The sequence below is a fragment of the Cololabis saira genome, chromosome 7 (genome assembly GCF_033807715.1).
Source record: "Cololabis saira isolate AMF1-May2022 chromosome 7, fColSai1.1, whole genome shotgun sequence".
Lineage (NCBI taxonomy): Eukaryota > Metazoa > Chordata > Actinopteri > Beloniformes > Belonidae > Cololabis > Cololabis saira.
In genome coordinates this window covers 38,981,132-38,999,714 of record NC_084593.1, presented here as the reverse complement: position 1 = coordinate 38,999,714, position 18,583 = coordinate 38,981,132, and the positions used below count along the sequence as shown (strand labels likewise).

The window sequence follows — 18,583 nt, the reverse complement described above, 5'->3', positions numbered from 1 at the left end:
AATATTGGTGTTTAATATATCAGGATGGTTTATCTCATGGCCAATATTGGTGTTTAATCACTAATTTCCCGCATTGTTCCATTAGTTTAGGGTTCACGTGTTAGGTGTTTTACGGTAAGCATCAACGTGTACCAATAGGAAACCTGCAGGTGGTTTCGTAGCTGAAAGATTCAAATAAGTTATGAGAATCTCATTGAAGCATGAAGTGAATCTTAAATCTTCAATTGACTAAATAGAGAAGAAAAATATCTTACAAATGGCCAAAAAACAAAAACGGAAACACTTAATTCAAAACATCACGTACTGATAAATGCAATTTTAAAAGCATGGGCATTAATTATTGATTTTTTTTGATTGCCAAATATTTCATAATTAAAAAAAAAAAGATTATATAATGGATAGCATTTGAGTAGTGCCAACACTACTGAAACACACACCGTATATTATAAAATGTATTTCCAGGCCTAGGTGGCTACTATGACATGGTTGCATCATCTGTTATGTTGTTGTATTGTATTTCAAGTTAGTCTTCATTTCACACACCTAAATTAAAATAAGAATGTCACTTCCTGAAAAGAAAATGATAATGGATGAGGCATCTTGTATATAATCACCTGATTACAGGCCCCACACTGTATGTAGTTCTCTTTTTAAAGAGAAAAAGTTGGAAAGTAAAGTCTTAGATGAATTTAGTGCTTTAATGAACTTCCCAAGGCAACATCAGATGAATGGCTTACACGTGTATAGCGCTTTCCAGCTGTACTCCTACAGCCCCAAAGCGCTTTACCCTGCAGACCCAGTCACACCGGTTGTCGGCAGATGAAGACTTCCTAAATTTGTGCTTGGTGTTATTTGCAACATCTATACCTAGTAACATTAAAACAAGTACAATCATGAGCAGAAGCATTAGTTGAAAAGGAAATAATAAAAACAAGGGTGGTTGCGTGTCAATCTTTCTCATTGAAGGAAGCAAAACTGTACATCTCACACGCACTTGGTATTAAAAGTACATTACAGCTGAAGAACAGAAACATAAGCATTCATTCTTACCAAATAACCTGTTTATTTCATTGAGCTAAGGAAGTTAATTATCAACATAATGCCTTGGTACCCAAGCCAAAATTTAATATGCCTTGATAAAATCCATGAGTGCACAATATTGTTAATACAGTGAGTTTGGAAAATACAGCCACTCTTACTTGAACTCCAAAAGGAAAAACAAGAAATCAATCACGGTGTCCATCTTCTGATTACATGACTACTTCTATTGCAATAGATGTAAAATTCACAATGTTAGCTTATGGCATGTTAAACTTGTTCAGTGATCTCCCATATCAAAAATTCATGTTGGCATACATCTTTCTTAAAAGGCAGTAGCTCAGTGTTCATTCCGAGCAATAGAAACTATAAAACCAAAAGCACTTGTTATATTTGAGTCAAATGGTAAACATAACTGTGTCTATATCTTAAATGAAATAACTGACGGAGACAACGATCTAAGAAAAGTGTTTCGTAAGTTTCAGACAGGGCAGAGTAGTGACACAGTTCTGTTCAATTATAAACTACACAGAGAAATAAAATCATTTGTCAAAACAATAAAACTTAAATGCAAAAAATTAACACTTGACAAGTTGAGACTTGGCAACGAAGGCCTAAATTCTTACAGATAGTGTAACATTGTCAACCAGTAGTGTGTCCATGTTGTTACTGCTACTTGGGCTTTCCTCATCCCTCTCTTCCTCCGGGCACTTTGTTGCAACAGGGTGCAACTGTTGTTGAATCTCCAGCCAAACATCAATATCCCTTCCCAAAGTAAATGTAAACAGTCCAGCGATTCAGCCATTAAGACAGCTTTAAATTATATATCATTGAAGAGGGACAAAGTTAAAAAAAAAAAAAAGGAAAAAAATAAAAAAAGAAATTATAAAAGCATGTTCCAAGCTTTTATTTTAAGACACAGATGAGATGGGGTTGAGAGGGGAACCCATCTGTGTCAGAACTTTGTCCAGCCACTGCAGGGGCCCGTGCAGGTGCACTTCAATCCAGCAGGGGGTGCTAGTGACATCCTGTCGGTGATATTCTGCTCCCCAGCCCTGGGACAAAATAAAGCTCACACTTCAAAATCATAAAAAGGCTGTTACGAAAACATGCTCAAGATAAAATCACAATTATATATTGGGCAACATTTATTTTGCTCATTTCGAAACCCTCACCTTGACGAAGCTCATCCTAATGGTGCACATCTTTGTGAGCTCGTAGACGGCCTCAAATCCATGGTTAACTGACTGGGCCAGAAGCTGAGCAAATTCCTGGTTGTTGAAAATCTTAAGGCTACATCCACTTGGGATCTTGCACACAGTGGTAGGATGAAAGCCGTGGTGGTAGTTACAGTTACGACTCTGGACAAAAATGCTGGTGTCACTGAGGCACTCTGCATACACCTCCCCTCCCACATAGTACAGATGAACTCCTGATAAACAGACAAGAGTGAAATCAAACTTCATCACACTTCCATACAGCAGACTTTGGTCTCATATTCTCATCTCAATTTGCTATTAATTGTACCTTTTCCGATATGTCGTCGGGTGTTCTCGATGGTGGAGTTGCGGTTGACGTTGGACAGCAGTCCAAGGCAGAAGCGGTTTTTGTTGTTTGAAGGATCAGTGAAGCCATCCACGAGCACGCTGGTTGACGAGGCATGGTACGCCTCTCCTACACGATTGTTAAGTTCATAGTAGACAATAGAGCACCAGTGGCTCGGCTCCTCATACTCCACTGGCTGCACATCTGGGAATGAAATGACAGATTAAAGCAGGGAGTCTTGCACCTATTTAACAAGGGGTGAATGTGGTTTGTGTAAAGTGCTCAGAGGGGTCAACAAAACTATAGAAGTATCAAACAAATGCAGTCTATGTCCAAGCACACACAACATTTCCATATTCTTTTTGCTTAAGAAAACTGAAATATCCTATCTCAAAAAATTAGAATATTCTGGGAATCTTAATCTTAAACTGTAAACCATAATCAGCAATATTAAAATAATAAAAGGCTTGCAATATTTCAGTTGATTTGTAATGAATCCACAATGTATGACATTTTTCAGAAAATAAAGAACTTTATCACAATATTCTAATTTTCTGAGACAGTCCTGTATGTGTGTGTGTGTGTGTGTGTATAATATATAAAAAACATTTGTTTTTGTAGTTTAAGTATTTTGTTTATTCCTCTCATTCAACCTTAAAAAAAAAAAAAAAGGAAAGAACTGTTGCAACCAATGTCTAATGTTTACAAATGCTTCAGTTTTGCCCAACAACATTTCTAAATGATGACATAGCACAGATTTGCTTCATTGATTTGTTCTTTAGGGTCACGACATGCCGTGTCATGCCACCATTACGAGAACGCAGCGCACGGACACCCCTGACTGATGTCAACAACGTGTAGACAGATTAGCCAGCGCTACCAACTCTGTTATGCAGCCAAAGTCTGCATTTAATATAAATGCAGCAGCCTCCAAGTTCAGGAGCAGAGCCATTAAAAGAGCACTGTGCAGCAAAAGTCATTCCAGTTATCACTCCTGTCCACATGCAAAGCGAGCTCAGACGGATGTGCGATATGCATTTATGGTGGTGTAGGATTTTTCAACATGGAGTTGAAGTCCCAATACGGCAACAAATAGTTTAACTGCAGGACCATTTTTTTAAATGGAAAACAGATTGACGACACCACCTGGATGAAAAGATGAAATCCAGTTGGTTGCATCAGCAATTGCCAAGAGACTGATAAGCCCATCAGTGCCGTGGAGGAAACTACAGCCTGATTTATGCTTCAACGTAGCAACTAAGCAGGTGGCCTGCATGTAGGACAAACCATGGGGCTTACGGTTGTCTTATTATTACTTTGGCTCTGTAACGACGCCAAATGCAAGGTTGCGGTGCGGGTTGTTTTCAGTGGTATTATAGCTTGGAGTGTGAGCTTCCTTTTGTTCACTTCGTATACTTAGCTCAGACATCACAACTGAGCTAATAAATCCTGACCGTTAACCAAATTTAATGAAGTGTGTTGCCCCAAACTGTCCAACTCGACTAATGGATTGATCTCTTTCAATAAGAATCTGACTAAAGATGGAAATTTGAAACAAGTTCACAATTCTCCTCAAGATCATAGCTCATTCAATTCCTTTAAATGCACAAAAACAAAGAGTGACTTATTGCAGTGACTTTCCAGAATGAGAAAACTACCGTCTTCAATTGGACTTCCCTAATTGTGAAGGATTTCATCCTTTCAATGTTAGGTATGCAGTTTTATTCATTATGACCATGCAGTGCTGCTGGTGATTTAATTGTGACTGTTACTCACCTCTGGCCAGGCTGCTGTTTGTTTCCATGGACTGGCTCTCCTGGCCCATCTGCTCAGGGGGCATGTAGGCTGGGGGTGGGGTGTCAGCTAAGACATTAAAAGCAGTTAGTGAGAATAAGACCAGTTGTTATTGGCAAATGGTCTAATAAAACTACCACGCATGTACGCCCCATTGACACAGCCAGTTTGTCACAGGAGGCAGTGGAACAGCAAAATCTGCCCTAGACGGTAGTAAAAGAGCTGTATGGAGAAAATAATGTGACTTAAATGTGTAGAGGCTTGTCACTTGACAGTGACAGGACACTAGCAATTGGTTTAACACGGTTGCTAAGGAACCTAGACCAGGCTCTACCTGCAGCCTCTGTAGCATCCCAAAAACCAGCAGCCACAGGACAATGAGGCAAGCACTGCTGTGCATGTCCCTTGAGAAAACCCCGGGGGGAAAATCTAATAATTTTTCTTAAGATTACTGTTTATTGATCATCCGTTGTACAAAGCAGCCAATGACCAGAGAGATTTCAGAATTGCTGCAGAGTACTCTCAGTACCGTTACATGTACATTTAAAAATCGAGCGATTTCTGAGAAATACGAGCATGTACGAAGAGAATCGGTTTATTCAGTGAGGTGGATTTGACTCTGCTGCGCTAGGTGGTGCTACACACCATTTCACGTTGGCGTTCTTCCAGTTACAACTATTAAACAAACGCAGCAGATTTGAAGCAGACGTAAAAGGAGGAAAACAACACGATATGGACACCAAGAATGCAGCAGCTCTGTACATTTCGTGCACACTAAGCCTGATCGTGTTGCAGGTAGGATGCACGCAAAGTCTTTCTCTGCCACTGTTAGCCCTTTGCCACCAAACCGGTTCTGGGCCAGTGCCGAGTTTGGAACCAGGCTTTCTGTTTCTACCAACAAAGAACTGGCTCTGGGCCGGAAAAAGCGGTTCCAAGGTAGCACCAACTCTTTGCTGGGCTAGAAGAAAGAACCGCTTATGTAAGCGGAACTATTAAGACAAAAGGCAAGATGGCGACATTTTCAAATAAGCGACAAATTAACACAAATTAATACAGCAGCAGTGGTTTGTGGAGGAGACGACCTGTCTTAGGGATATGATCCACGGAGGAGCTTCGAGGACCAAGTCTGTATTAGAGCAAATACGTTGTTGTTGCTTCAACTTTGGCGCCGATGCAAATGCAGCGACGTATCTGACGTTTACAGTGACGTAACGACGAGGCTCCCCTGAGCACCGAGCTATGGAAAAACAAACCGGTTCTCAGCTGGTTCGCAAGTCGAACGAGTTGTGAACCAGCACCGGCCCAGAACCAGCTCTGGAACCGGTTTGGTGGAAAAGGGGTGTTTGTTGTTGTCATGCCGTGACTGTTCCCGCTTCTGCGGTTTCGTCAGTTCCAGAAGGGGGAGCCCCAGGCCAGTCAATAGTTCGGCTAATCATACCGGAATAGCTCTAATTACAACCGCATCATCTGGCTATAATAGCTCGATTTCAAGAACTCCAGTTCAGTTCAACTACGAATACATGGGTTTAAAACTTCAATATCAGTCAGACTGCGGCAATCATTTGAGTCTCTCTTGGTGCATGTAAACGTACTGAGGGTAAAGTAGAGGAAAGGGACCACCTTTCAATGTGGAAGGGCGTAACGCTTTGTGAAAGCAGACACTAGGGAGAGCATTTTGCACCTTCGTAAGATAAGTGCGAAAGCATCACTGCAGAGTGAAGAGGGCATCTCCAGTGTGTCTTGATACTGCTATGGCTGTGTAAAAGTGGTTTCTCTCTGAATCACACAATCATCCTAGGATCTGTACACTGGAAATGGTGTCGGATAACACACATATGCCTCACTTCTAAACCACATGCAGCCTGATTCCCGACAGAGATGTAATGTGAGCTATTCAAGCCCCTACAGAGGCATACAAGATTAAAAGGGGGGGGCAAAAAAGCTTTTCTTACTAAAAACAAATCAGATATTTTTTACAGGTTGTCCCACTTGTGTAGACACAGTAATGATGCTACGATTCTGCAGCTCAAATAAACGTGTATCCTAAAATAGTCATTAAAAAAACCTTATTATGTCTGACTGCAGTTACAGGATGTGTCAGCAGATCTGGACGGGAGCAAAATGTAGCACTTATCAGCCACAGATGCATACACAGCAGCAGCTGTGACACCCAGACAGAGTCAAACAAGCACAATTATACAGTCAAGCACCTTTCTATATAAACACCAAGACAATGGAAGCAGACAAAGTGAAATAAAGTTAAATACTTTGTCAGGTTAGATGCATCTGTGCTTCATAATAGAGAGTCAGAAAGGCTGCCTGAATGAGTTAGTGCCTTGACAGTAGCCCCGTTTCTGGCAGACACTGCTTAGCTGGCATTTCCTTTGTTCTCATTTAAGAGGGTGGCTTGATTCAGATAAACACAAATTGACTTGATTGCAGTGTCATGAAAAAGTTTGACATTTCTGTGCTAAAGTCTATCCTGCATGGGTTTAAACATTTAGCAAGGATAAAAGGATGTGATGCTCATTTGCCTTTTTTTTTCTTCTTCTGGTTTTATCAAAAATTAAGCCTTCTCCTATAAATTGCGTTAGTGCTGATTCAAATCAGAAATAAAGTGAATTTTACTTTTACATGTGTTTGTTTTAATATAACCCTTAACAACACTTTCTACCTAAATTACACAATTTGAAAGTGTGACTGAAGCATGGCTCATTGTCGTATGTCAAAATTAGCCATAAAGTGGCTACTAAACAGCATCAGTGCAGGAAAACAACAGTTTAGCATGATTCAGGATCTGGTAGATGGTAGGTTGGTGTACCTGGGAGCTGGAATGGACTGGAAGGCCCCGAGCTGGCAGGAGAGTTTGGATAAGTACCACTGCTCGCTGGAGAAGGGGGATACGGAGAGTCTGGAGAAATGGGAAAAGAGCCACCCCCTCCGCTGCTGTTGCCTCCCCCACTATGTGGTTGTTGGAAGGACTCTGGAAAGGTGGCGTTCAGGGGCATGTGTGGCTCGTTATGGGTGAGATTGCGAAACTGTACAAGCAGGCTGTGCTGTGGGTTGAATTCGCTGTGTCGTGGTACCAGGACAGGAGGCAGCACTGGGTGGTAGAACAAAGAAAACACAAAAAAGGACTTGCATTAATGATGAATATAACATAAATGTCTAATACACTTGAAAATCCTTTTTATGTCTACATTTTCCAGCTAAAGTGGAATATACTCGTCAAACTGCCTACCGTGCTTCAATTTCACCCCCACCGCTCACTCTGTCAAGTTGCACTAGCCCCGCCCATCTTAATGCACACATCCCAGATCAATACACAATCAATACAGATTCTGCACAAAGAGGAAGCCTCTTCAGGTTACAGTTTTAGGTTTTCCTTTTAACAATAAGCAAAGCATGGGAAAAAAAAAAAAAACAAGATCCAGCAACCTTTTGAGACAACCTGTCAATTAAGCTGGGCCTGCTAGAAGACCAAAGACAGTGTTTGTATCAGAGGAAAACCAAGGAAGCCCCGGTGCTTCAATGACTAATCTGTTCAGTCACTGGCAGAAAAAGCAAGTTCATATCTGTAGTAAGTGATAACCGAATTAAGCCATGTAGAGTATTCCAGTCTTAGCTGGATTGTGTCAACATGCATACACCTTAGACTTGTCAGTTTTATGATACACACTGCAGTTTTACAGCATATACCCCCAGACTCCAGCTGAGTCGCTGTAGAACAGGATGTCTGCAGAAAGAAAAGACGTATGTGTGGAGGTGCGGGAGAAACCTCAGTAAAGTTCTTTGTTTTGAGGGATATGGATGTAATTAAGAATTTAGAAAAGTAAAGGATGTACAGGGCAGTATTGCATGTGATAAATGACAGATGCCAAATAATCAGGAATTTAAAAAAATCAATTAATGTAAAAAGTTTCAGGCAGTTTTTAGTTGTTGATTGATTTTAGATATTTCAATATATCCACTCATGTGAAATAAAGTGGCACAATACATGCAATATTTGCCATTTGTAAATAATAAAATGGAGGATCCTAACTGTTGAGTCACTCGGTGCTAACTGTTATGAATTTATAGTATACCACACCGACACTCAGATGTCAACATTACACTCTTAGTTTTTTTACAGTGTTTAACTGTACAGTAACAGCATAATTAACTCAATTCATTTAAGGATATGTTCGCCATCACTACTGTAGGTGATTTTAGATTAGAGCCAGTAATTATCCCTGGATGAAGAACCCGTCTAACACACGCTAGGCAATGTAAATGCAAGGCGTGTTCTTGCCTCCCTGGTGCAGACTTGAGGGAAGACGATTCAGGAGACGTTAAGAGTGGTACTATGTAACGTTACGGCCAGCTGTCTGTCTGGTTTGCCTCCCTGGCTTCACCAATATCAGAAGAGTTGGCTGATGCAGGAGATTGAGCAGGTGGCGGATCCGTGCTGAATAACAACAGGATTTGCGTAGCCACTTCCTCCAAATCATGTTGCACAAAGATGACCGTCAGTCTCCTGCCACTCCTGCCGTTGTGTTTGTTGAATGCAAATAACTTCTTTCGAAGCTCTTCAGTTTATTAATAACCTTAGTTTAATGTATTTCATTTTAGTAGCAGATTACGGTTCTGTATTATACCCATTTATGATGTACGTGTGAGGATACAGATCTTGTCGTCATCAACAAATCACACCCACTACCGACCCATTAGTCCTGACCAGCTATTAAGTGTATCCCTAGAGGAGAGTTATTGGTGGGGCCAGCTCAACATCTGACCGCCATTCAGTTCATGTAAAAATGACAGGCGACTTACTAGATTCAAGTGCTGGTGTGAGATTTATAAGAAAGAAAAAAAAAACAAAAAAAAAAACAGCTTTACTAAATACTGTGTACACAAATATAATAAGTTACTTTTTTCCTCATAGCTCAAATTAATTCAATTATAAGAAAGGCTATGCTAAGGAGCATTGTTTTGTGTTAAGATGGCAGATAACAGTTTCAAATATTGATTTATAATCAAAAAGCTAAAACTTAATCTGCAGCTGCACTGCTTGAAGCGATGTTCTCTCTAGGTCACATGTGAAAAAGATGCTGCAGCTATTTATTGTAGGGAAATACGTAGGGAGAGTAAATATTGAATCAATGTGATACGAGTTTCAATTAAACATTACGGTAACTGCAGCAGTTCAGACAGGTGCAGCAATGAAAGATGTATGTTACTGGACTTGACTTGGGCAGATTTATCTAAAAAAGAAAAATAAATGTTCCAGAAAAAGCAGCAGAGTGCTCATTCAAGTACCAGCTTGAAACAAGTCATCCGTCTGACAAATGGAAAGTAGTGCATTTCTAAAAGCATCTTCCAGCAACAAATGTACCTCAGACATTCATTAAAATGCATTTACAAAAAGGTCATCTATATACATTTTATGTTCACCTTCGGCTAAAAGGTTATAAACCTAAACAGCTATAATTTTTCTCAGAGGTTCTTAATTCAAATACTTATACTCGCCCACTTATATATTAATAAATAAATAAAGAAGAGACTCTGCAATCCTAAACCAGCCTAGTGTCAGAAAACCCATCTGATTAGGGTCATCCTCAAGTGCACGTGTTGGTGAATGACATTAGAGAGGGAGGAGGGTTTGATGAGAAAGTGCCTGGAGTTTAGCCTGAGTGGTTTATGCATTTAGTAAGCTGCTCCGATGCCACACCCAATCTGGAGTGCCTGAGGCATATAATCTAATAAGACTTCTAGAGCTAGTGATATTGATTTTCTGTGAAATGGAGGAGGCGGGTAGAAGAACAGGCCTGTGATGATAGTCTTCTGACCTTTGTGGATTTGTTTACCAGCTCTTCGGTGCTCTGAGCTCGAAAGGATGTGCAGAGCTCTACGCTGGTTTGATCATGAACAGGCAGCAAATTTAAGATTACATTTACGGAGCGGGACACGCAATGGTATCTTAACAGCTCACTGAAACAAAGCCCCATTACTACTGACAAGTGATAACATTAATAACAACGGTCTTTTGTTTGCATGCTTGCCTTCAGTTCGTGACAGTAAAGCTTTTTTATTAATACTTTTATTGGTTAACCCTATCTGACCAAAGTGTTCTAAAGGAGTCAGGACATATTTTTATAGCAACCTTATAAATGGTGATAAATCACTGGATTGTAGTGAATTGTTAAAAAAATTTGTTCAACCTTAAATCATGACACAAGATTTCTTTAATTCACGGTTACCATGCCCATTTAAAAGAAGAAAACGTGCCACTGTGTTGGGCATCATGTGCATCACGAGCATAGGCCACAAAGAATGGAGAGTAAAAACAAAATTACATGAAAAGGTAAAAGGTAACTTCATCTTCCTGTGACTACAGCTGAAAATATAAAGTATAAAAAGGTCCATCAGAGTGTAGCCAACCTCCCAGGACACGGCTTCAAGAGGAAATGCAGCCTTAAATTGATGAGACGGGTAATGTGGGCAGGAAACAAAGAGCCAAGGAACGCATCCAAACACAATCAAACGGAGATCAAGTTTTCTCCATCTGATCACACCACTTTTTAACAACAAAAATAGACAAAGTCCAAAAACGATTCAACCATTTAAAAATAATAACAGCATGCCAGACTCGAATACAGGCAACTCAATAACTGCAAACGTCACGTGAGGGGGGGCAGCACGAGGGATTTACAAAGCTGGGCATTTCTGGTCTCATCTCAAGAATTGAACAATATGACAAGTTTACCAATCAAGGTAGCTTTTGGGAAAAAATAAAAAGGTAAGAGACATTTTAAAGGGAAAGGGATTATACACACTTGTTTGGAGAAAAATTAAACACCTAAAAAAAAACTGAGTTGGCAGATTTTGTTGCAGCTACAGAGCAGAGGGGCGAAGAGATGATCCAAATCTGACCACAGGCTCAGGGTCATGAGGGACGTCAGCAGGTAAATGGTAGATCTGGTTGGAATAGATGGGCGTTTTACAGAAAATCTCAACAACAAAGGATTTACATTCTGATGCATTTCTGTATTTGGTGACTTGTCAAAAGAGACCATGGTGGTTAGCGTATGTATGTGGTTAGAGTCAGCTTCACCTCAGTCTTCATACCGCTGCTCTGCAGCCGCAAAACATTCTGCCAGCTCTTTTTTTTTATTTATTTATTTATTTTTTCACAAAAGCATGTAATCCCTGCCGCAAAATGTTCAAGTGTGTCCTTGATTTACTGAAAATGCTGATTGGTAAACTCCTTTCCAATTCTTCTTCTGTTCAATTCTTCAGGTGACACCAGAAATTGCTAGGCCTGCAACCCTGTGCCGACACCTCACGTGATGTTTTGTGGTTCTGGGGTTGCCCAAATTTGTGCCACAGTTTCTAGTAGAATCACTACGAGGAATCGTGGTTAAGTTTAGGAGCTGCTTTGCTGTAAGTGGCATAAAAGGACCTTGAATCAATAGCTGCTTTCCTACTACCAAGCCAAAACCGAGCCAGACCCGTTTCCTCCATTGTCACTTCCAGTGCTTAACAACCAATCCAGGCTGTCCTGAGTTTCAGGTCTCACTTTTCTGAGCAGCAAGAAGGGCTAACGGGGTTGGAGGTGGCGTCATGGCAGAGGGAGAGTTTTACAGTTCATAACATCTCCAGTTCATTTTATGGCTTTATGATATGCCACAATTAAGATGACTCAGTTTTAAATTAACTTTGGCTAGCTCTTATGCGATCAACGTTTACTCACTCCCTTCGTGCTGCATGTGCTATAGCTAACACTTTATTGTGCATGACTCACTTGAATCAGCCAATTATAAAAATAAAAAAAAGGATTTGTTCCCCAAATCTTTCCGAAATGGATTGGTGCTCTGACTGCATATTAGACTACACGGATCTACAGTTTAACATTGCTCTTGGACTAGACTGGTAGTTTAAGCAGCTTACCAACACCCAGGTCCTCTGTTCAATGACTAGAATGCTCAATGGATGCTATTTTGGAAAACTCAGTGAAGCGAGGAGTGATCGTGATGCAGCTGCACCAACGAGACTGCTACAGGAAGGTGAGTATTTGTGTTTGTTACTTTATAAGTGTAATCATCTTCCATAAAGTCCTGTTTTCTAGCCAGATTAGCCTTTAGCTCAAGGGACACAGGATACTGATTGACCAAAGTCAGTTTGAGAGAAACAATCAAGTTAATCCAGTCTTGTACACTCGCTCTTTGTCTCGTTTACAACTGAATTCTGAACCTATAATTTCAGTAAACCATTTAGTTCAGTTCTTTTACCTAAGATTTGGAACATTTGTGAGACACAGATCTCCCACCTGATTTAAGAAAAACAACAGGAGGCATGACACTTCCACCATGACGCGACATTATGGGTTGCGTCAGAGGGATATCATAGCGGGGCGATCCGCTTTACAGTGGGAACAGGAATCATTTTTTCCATGTGAATAGAGGCCAGAAGCTATCAGTGCATTTACGCCTTGACCAATCTGGCTCAATAGTGGGGGAAACGGCTAATGAAATTAACACCATTAATGCTACCTGAGTGAAACAATTCTGTTCAATTTATATAGTGTTAATACAACACAAATTGTCTCCAGGCTCTTTCCAGAGACCCAGAACATTACTCCCAAGCAATTATTATATACACAATGGCAGGTAAAAACTCCCCTAAACGTACTAACTAATGCCAAGAATCTCCCACACAAGTCAGGATAGAAACCTAAACCACCCACAAATGGTTGATTTTATAAAAAAAAAAAACAAGTCTTGACCTTCATATCAAAACAAAAAATGTGAAAGGAGAGGGCAGCCTTCAAACCTGAGACTGGTGAAGCAGTTTGCTCAGGAAGACAGGCAACAATATAATACATGTTGCCAGGTGCATAAGTCTCACAGAGGACTACAAAAACAATGATAAAGAAACCCTCAAAGCACAAATATACTAATTGTTTTAAAAATGTAAAATGATCAGCCACATTCAAACTCAAAGCCATTTATAAACGCATTTTAAGAATTGAAACAAACAAAGAAAAAAAAAGACCATCAATCAGAGATGATGACCAGTGGTTCTTTTTTTTGGTGGCGAGGCATCAATAAATGTGTCCAGATGTATGTGCTTAAAAATATAACTAGTATACGTTTGCTTAAAAGGGAACCTTTTTTTCAGTTATAGAAAATGTGACAATGTAAGTAGACTATTTTTTTGAAATTCACAGATTATTAAACAACAACGCTTTAGAATGAAGCTGAGTAAATGTTAAAACCTATTTACAAACAGCAACATCTAGTCAAATCATTAAACTTTGACAATTACAAGTAGTTTGCATCCACCTACCAGGACTTTCCACACGCTTGTAGTGATATGGATTGATGCAGACCTCCTTCTGTTTGGAGCCAAATGGATATTCGCACACTTCCAATGGCTTGAGCTCATGATGGGACTGAAGGTCCGGCCAGCGCCACACTCTGCAGTAGATGACGTGAGGAAGGCCTTTCCTATGGGAGACCTGCAGTCGACCGTCCAGAGATCTTGGAATGGTTACGCACTTGCTGGGCTGCCCGGGACAGCTCAGAGCTTTCTCCAGGTCCTCCATGGCACCCTTCTTCTTTTTCAGCTTTTTCACAAGTGCATCCACTGCCTTTTCTGCCCATTTCTCCTCCTCGTCCCCTTGCTTCCAGCCGAGCAGGCGTTTGACTGCCGGGCTTGTGAAGGAGAAGAGACTGGACATGGATGTCATGCTGCAATCTGTTGTGTGGGTAAACTGTTAGTCCAGATTGTCGGGAAAAAAAAACCCAAAAAACTGTTGCTGATCTCAGAAGAGTGATGCTACCCCAAAAAAAAAAAAAAAAAAGTCTGAACTTGTAGTTAGCAAAACGAGTCACTCAAAAGTATGACTGAGTGTTTGAGAATAAGAGGCTGACAGAAATAAAGGGAGGGGTGAGGGGACAGGAGGGTTTGGCCTTGTCTTACCAAGGACAGGAAACAGGGGAGGAATGAGAGTCAGCAAGCAGGACGCAGCTGCTGCTGCTCAGGAAGGGCCCTCCAACAAGCTGTCCACAAGAGGGTCACCACCAGTGATGGGAGGGAGGGTGAGGTTCAGACTGCAGGAGCTCAGATCAGTACACAGCAACAGGTCTCGCCAGTACAAGTTTGACACACGTCTTATAAGGAAGCGATCATTTCTCAAAAACTCTCAGCTCCCCTCTAGGCTGAATTCTTCAGCAAGTACGTAGATCCAACACCCTTCTGAAAAAGAGAGAGAAAAAAAAGCAGATGTGAGTAAAGAACTTATTCATATGAAGTAATATAAACCAAGAACATCATGAAACAAAGATCATACATCCTTTTTTCAAAATATGCCAAAGTGCACATATCAGCATGGCGTGTGACAAATACTTTTAAAAATCACATTAACCCCTTTTTGTGATCCCTACATTATTTAAATAAGCATTACAAGCTTGCCGAGACCTGAATGATTCAATTATCTGATAGGTGTTGCAAACAAAACTGGTTAAACATATGAAGAGAGACAACCATAAAAGAAACAAACACCAATGATCAAATTATCAAAAATGATACACACACACAATCTACAAAAAACACATTTACATTATAATAAACTCCAATTACATCCTGACATTCTACTTGGACAGGTGCAAGGGCCAGAAATGTAGTCAGTGAGAGGGAAGGATGTAAATAAATAAACGTACAGTTTTCTATTGTACAATGGCAAGCTACAACTACATTAGAGACACCTATTGTTTGAAGCCATGTGGCCTGACGATCCACATCAACCAGGCCAAGTTGGCGTCAAACACATGCAGGAGCAGCAACAGCTGTCTGGGGGCTTGTGAAATTGGCTTGGTCAAAAAGGATGTAACCACAAAGAGCTGCTTCCTCCATCTCATCTCTGCCTGATTCCTCCCTTTCCAGACCACAGCTGTCCAACAGCACTGCACCCACTCCCACTGCTCATTGTTCTACTTACACATGAAAGCAAGAGGAAACCAAAGAAAGTGGAACATGAAGCCAATCAGAGAAATTATCTATCGTGGTTGTGAATTTTTGCATACGTTTCAGCAGTTGTTTCAACACAGCCTGACAATACCTGAATCATATAACATCATTTTAGATTGAACATGGTGGGGTCTATCAATTAATTGTTAAAACGGCAATGACAAGTTTTTTAAAATCTAAAGATGCATCAAATAAACCACAAAGACCTTGTTTCAGAAAGTGTTCAATTTTCAGGAAAACGTGTGTAACTGACTGTGACATGTATTTACTGATAAAAAAAAATTAATCCTTTGTATAAATGTGGTAATCTTTTACAAACAGAGCAGTTCACTCTGATGGTTCATGACCTTTTACCCCCCAAGACAGAAAATGAAACCAGTTTGAACATGTTATAATTTTGAATAGGCTGAGAGGAGGAATAAAACCACTCGTTAAGTAATCAATGCAACCACTATTAATGAAGATTTGTGATCTTAAAAAGATATACCAGACCATTTCTAGGCAAATATTGCTATAACCTACATATGTTTGTGGTGTTGAGCATTAGGTCCAGATGATATGGACAATGACACACTTCAACAGTTCCAGGAACACATATGTCAAGAGACCCTGAGTTATAATTTCCACTTTAGGTCAACACCACCCTGAAACTCTTTCCAACATCCGAGGAGCTTCATAGAAACGAAAAAAGGGGAAGCCAAACGGAGATGGTAAACAACAGAAATCACGGCAGGTCTGTAAATGAGCCCGCACCGGTAGAAATGTGGTCAATCTGGCTAAAAAGGGGGTTAATAAGGAGGAAAAGGGCAATAACTTGTAAAGTATTGTACTGTTCTCCCGATGTCGTGGAGAGTCTGGCTGAAATGCAGTTTAAGGCTGGAGTAGAGGGAAGAGACAACATGGAAGAAGAAGAAGGGATCGGCAGCACCCCCACCCAGGGACTGGAGGCTGGTTTATGGTTCCGCGTTACACCGACGCAGAGCCTACGGCGTATGGTACGCGGCGACACGCACCGTACGCCGTAGGCTCTGCGTCGCTTTAACGCAGAACCATAAACCAGCCTTGATGTTCCACTGCCCCACGGACAGTCCAGCCACCGCACAGTGCTGCTTTCACCGAGTTGTGCAACGAACATACAAGCCCCCCACACAACGCTGATCTAATAAAAAACTGGTTTAACTAACTTCAGTGTGTAGACAAACTCCTGTGAAGAGGCTACCTAGCTTAGCTGTGTTTTACGGCTAGTTTAGATCAAACTTCCTCAGTCGACCATCACCATCAACATGCACGGGGGGAGCGATATCCCAGGGGGGGACACCAGTTTACTACTCAAAACATTCATTTACACCTCAGTAAAGCACATCGCCGCAGTTACTTTAGTCTTTTCCTCGTTTCCAGAAACTTTGTAAACTTCCTAAAGTGTCGCAGGGCTGCTAGCCTAGCGGCTAACTAGCCCTGCCTCCTCCGGGAGAATCTGCCGCTCCAAGCTGATGAACCGCTCTGCTCTGCACTCACTTTACACTAACAGCAACCAGTCACTCTATCAGCAGCAAACCCGGAGCTTGTTAGTGTGTTTTTAGTGGTGAATGTTAAGGTTTAGTCCTTACTGCGCTACCAGAGATGTTCCTCTTCCCTCCGTCCCCACGCCATGTCCTCCAGCTCCAGATCTACACCCGCACATATCCCTCCGCCACGCTCACTAACTAGTGCGCCATCAAACCTGATTTATGGTTCTGCGTTAAATCATTTCATTTCATTTCATTTTATACTTTATTTCATAAAAAAAAAACAATTCAATACAAATACAAATGTTCACAAACTGTGAATGAAATAAAATAAAAAAACTAAAATAAAATAAAATTACCGCCGTCTATGGGTATGTCAAACTGTAACTTTACTTAACATACAGGCTTTAATTGTTCTTTTGAATGTAATGTTTGATTTGGATTCTTTGTTTTCTTTATTCAGATTGTTCCATAAACTGATTCCTTTCACAGAAACACAACGTTCCATCAATTTTGTCCTGCATCTTGGTTTTTAAAAAATCTCTGTTCCTTTTAAGTTATACTTGCTTTCTCTTTTTTCAAATCTTTTCTGAATGTTGATTGGTAAAGTTTTTTATGAGCTTTAAACATAATTTGCAGAATACTATAGTCTACTAATTCGTGAAATTTCAACAATTTTAAGTGAAGGAATAATGGATTTGTTGGATCTCTATATCTAAATCGACGGCGTAGCCTACGGCGTAGGCTCTGCGTTGGTGTAACGCGGAACCATAAATCAGCCTTTACTTGTTCAAATCGAGGAGGATTTTTGTCGCCCATTGCTTAAAACACTGCACATTAACGGTGAATGCGACCTCTCCGTATAATTTGTTCAAAAGCGGGTGATATCCAATGCTTAGTTTTTTTAAATAATCACTCCAACCTCGTGCGCATACATTATAATTCTAACATATTATTAAACTTTTTTTCTATCTGAAAGTTACATCGACATTATAATGATGGCTTCAGTTATTAAATCAGTAGTTGCATCTTCAAAAAAAATAAAGGAAAATCTAAAAATGTACTTGTTTTTAGGCGTTTTTAATTGAAAATCTTACATTGGTAGTGCTGCGGCTCAAGACGTCTGTCTCGCAGAAGTTGCTGGCTCCACTCAGTCTGGAGAGCCCTGGTTAGTTGTATTGTTGTCCTTTGTTGTCTGTTGTTCGAGACTTTAACAGTCCCCCGCGTTGGTAATCCACTTATCTTTAATTAATTCATCCAACTGTTACAAATCTAGCCCATTTGCTGTAAACAAAAACCCCGCTCACGGACAAGATATGGTTGGGAATGCGGAGTCTTCATTCAGTCTGAGTGAGAGAGAGAGCGGGTCCAGGTTCAGCCGCTAGGGGGCACTCGCCGCTTTCAGCATCCCCAAGCTTATACCTTAAAGGCTGATTTATGGTTCCGCGTTACACCAACGCAGGGCCTACAGCGTAGGGTACGGGGTACGGTGTGCGTCGCCGCGTACCCTATGCCGTAGACTACGCCGTCGATTTAACGCAGAACCATAATTTAGGCTTTAATCAGACTTTCAATGCAACTTATAAACCTTACGTGATTTGGAATTTACTATCTTTCACAATTGCTCCAGTTTTCACAACAACCTTAGGAGTCTTGCATAAAGAAATCTTCATCGTTCCGAGAAAACTTTA

General features: G+C 40.7%; 1 protein-coding gene across 3 annotated transcripts; it reads right to left on the bottom strand.

Moving 5' to 3' along the window:
- Positions 1–1,043: 1,043 nt before the first annotated feature.
- smad5 (SMAD family member 5) lies at positions 1,044–18,240 on the bottom strand. 3 transcript variants are annotated; one of them, XM_061725862.1, is made up of 8 exons: positions 17,990–18,240; positions 14,341–14,616; positions 13,705–14,115; positions 7,199–7,480; positions 4,360–4,446; positions 2,566–2,787; positions 2,214–2,470; positions 1,044–2,093 (listed from the first exon to the last, which is right to left on the bottom strand). In XM_061725862.1, the coding sequence occupies exons 3-8, from the start codon at positions 14,105–14,107 to the stop codon at positions 1,950–1,952; spliced, it is 1,395 nt and encodes a 464-aa protein (XP_061581846.1). In that variant the 5' UTR covers positions 14,108–14,115; positions 14,341–14,616; positions 17,990–18,240; the 3' UTR covers positions 1,044–1,949. The 3 variants fall into 3 exon arrangements, with proteins under 3 accessions (XP_061581846.1, XP_061581844.1, XP_061581845.1); XM_061725860.1 differs by having other exon boundaries at positions 13,705–14,616; XM_061725861.1 differs by lacking the exon at positions 17,990–18,240 and adding an exon at positions 16,995–17,059 and having other exon boundaries at positions 13,705–14,616.
- Between the last annotated feature and the right edge of the window lie 343 nt (positions 18,241–18,583).

Bases quoted from the DNA above. Each gene is read 5' to 3' on its own strand.
- smad5 (XM_061725860.1), bottom strand. From the start codon at position 14,107: ATGACATCCATGTCCAGTCTCTTCTCCTTCACAAGCCCGGCAGTCAAA. The intron at 7,481-13,704 runs GTAGGTGGATGC...TCTACCACCCAG, and splicing joins CAAGCGTGTGGAAAGTCCTG to TGCTGCCTCCTGTCCTGGTA. The intron at 2,471-2,565 runs GTACAATTAATA...TCTGTTTATCAG, and splicing joins CCGACGACATATCGGAAAAG to GAGTTCATCTGTACTATGTG.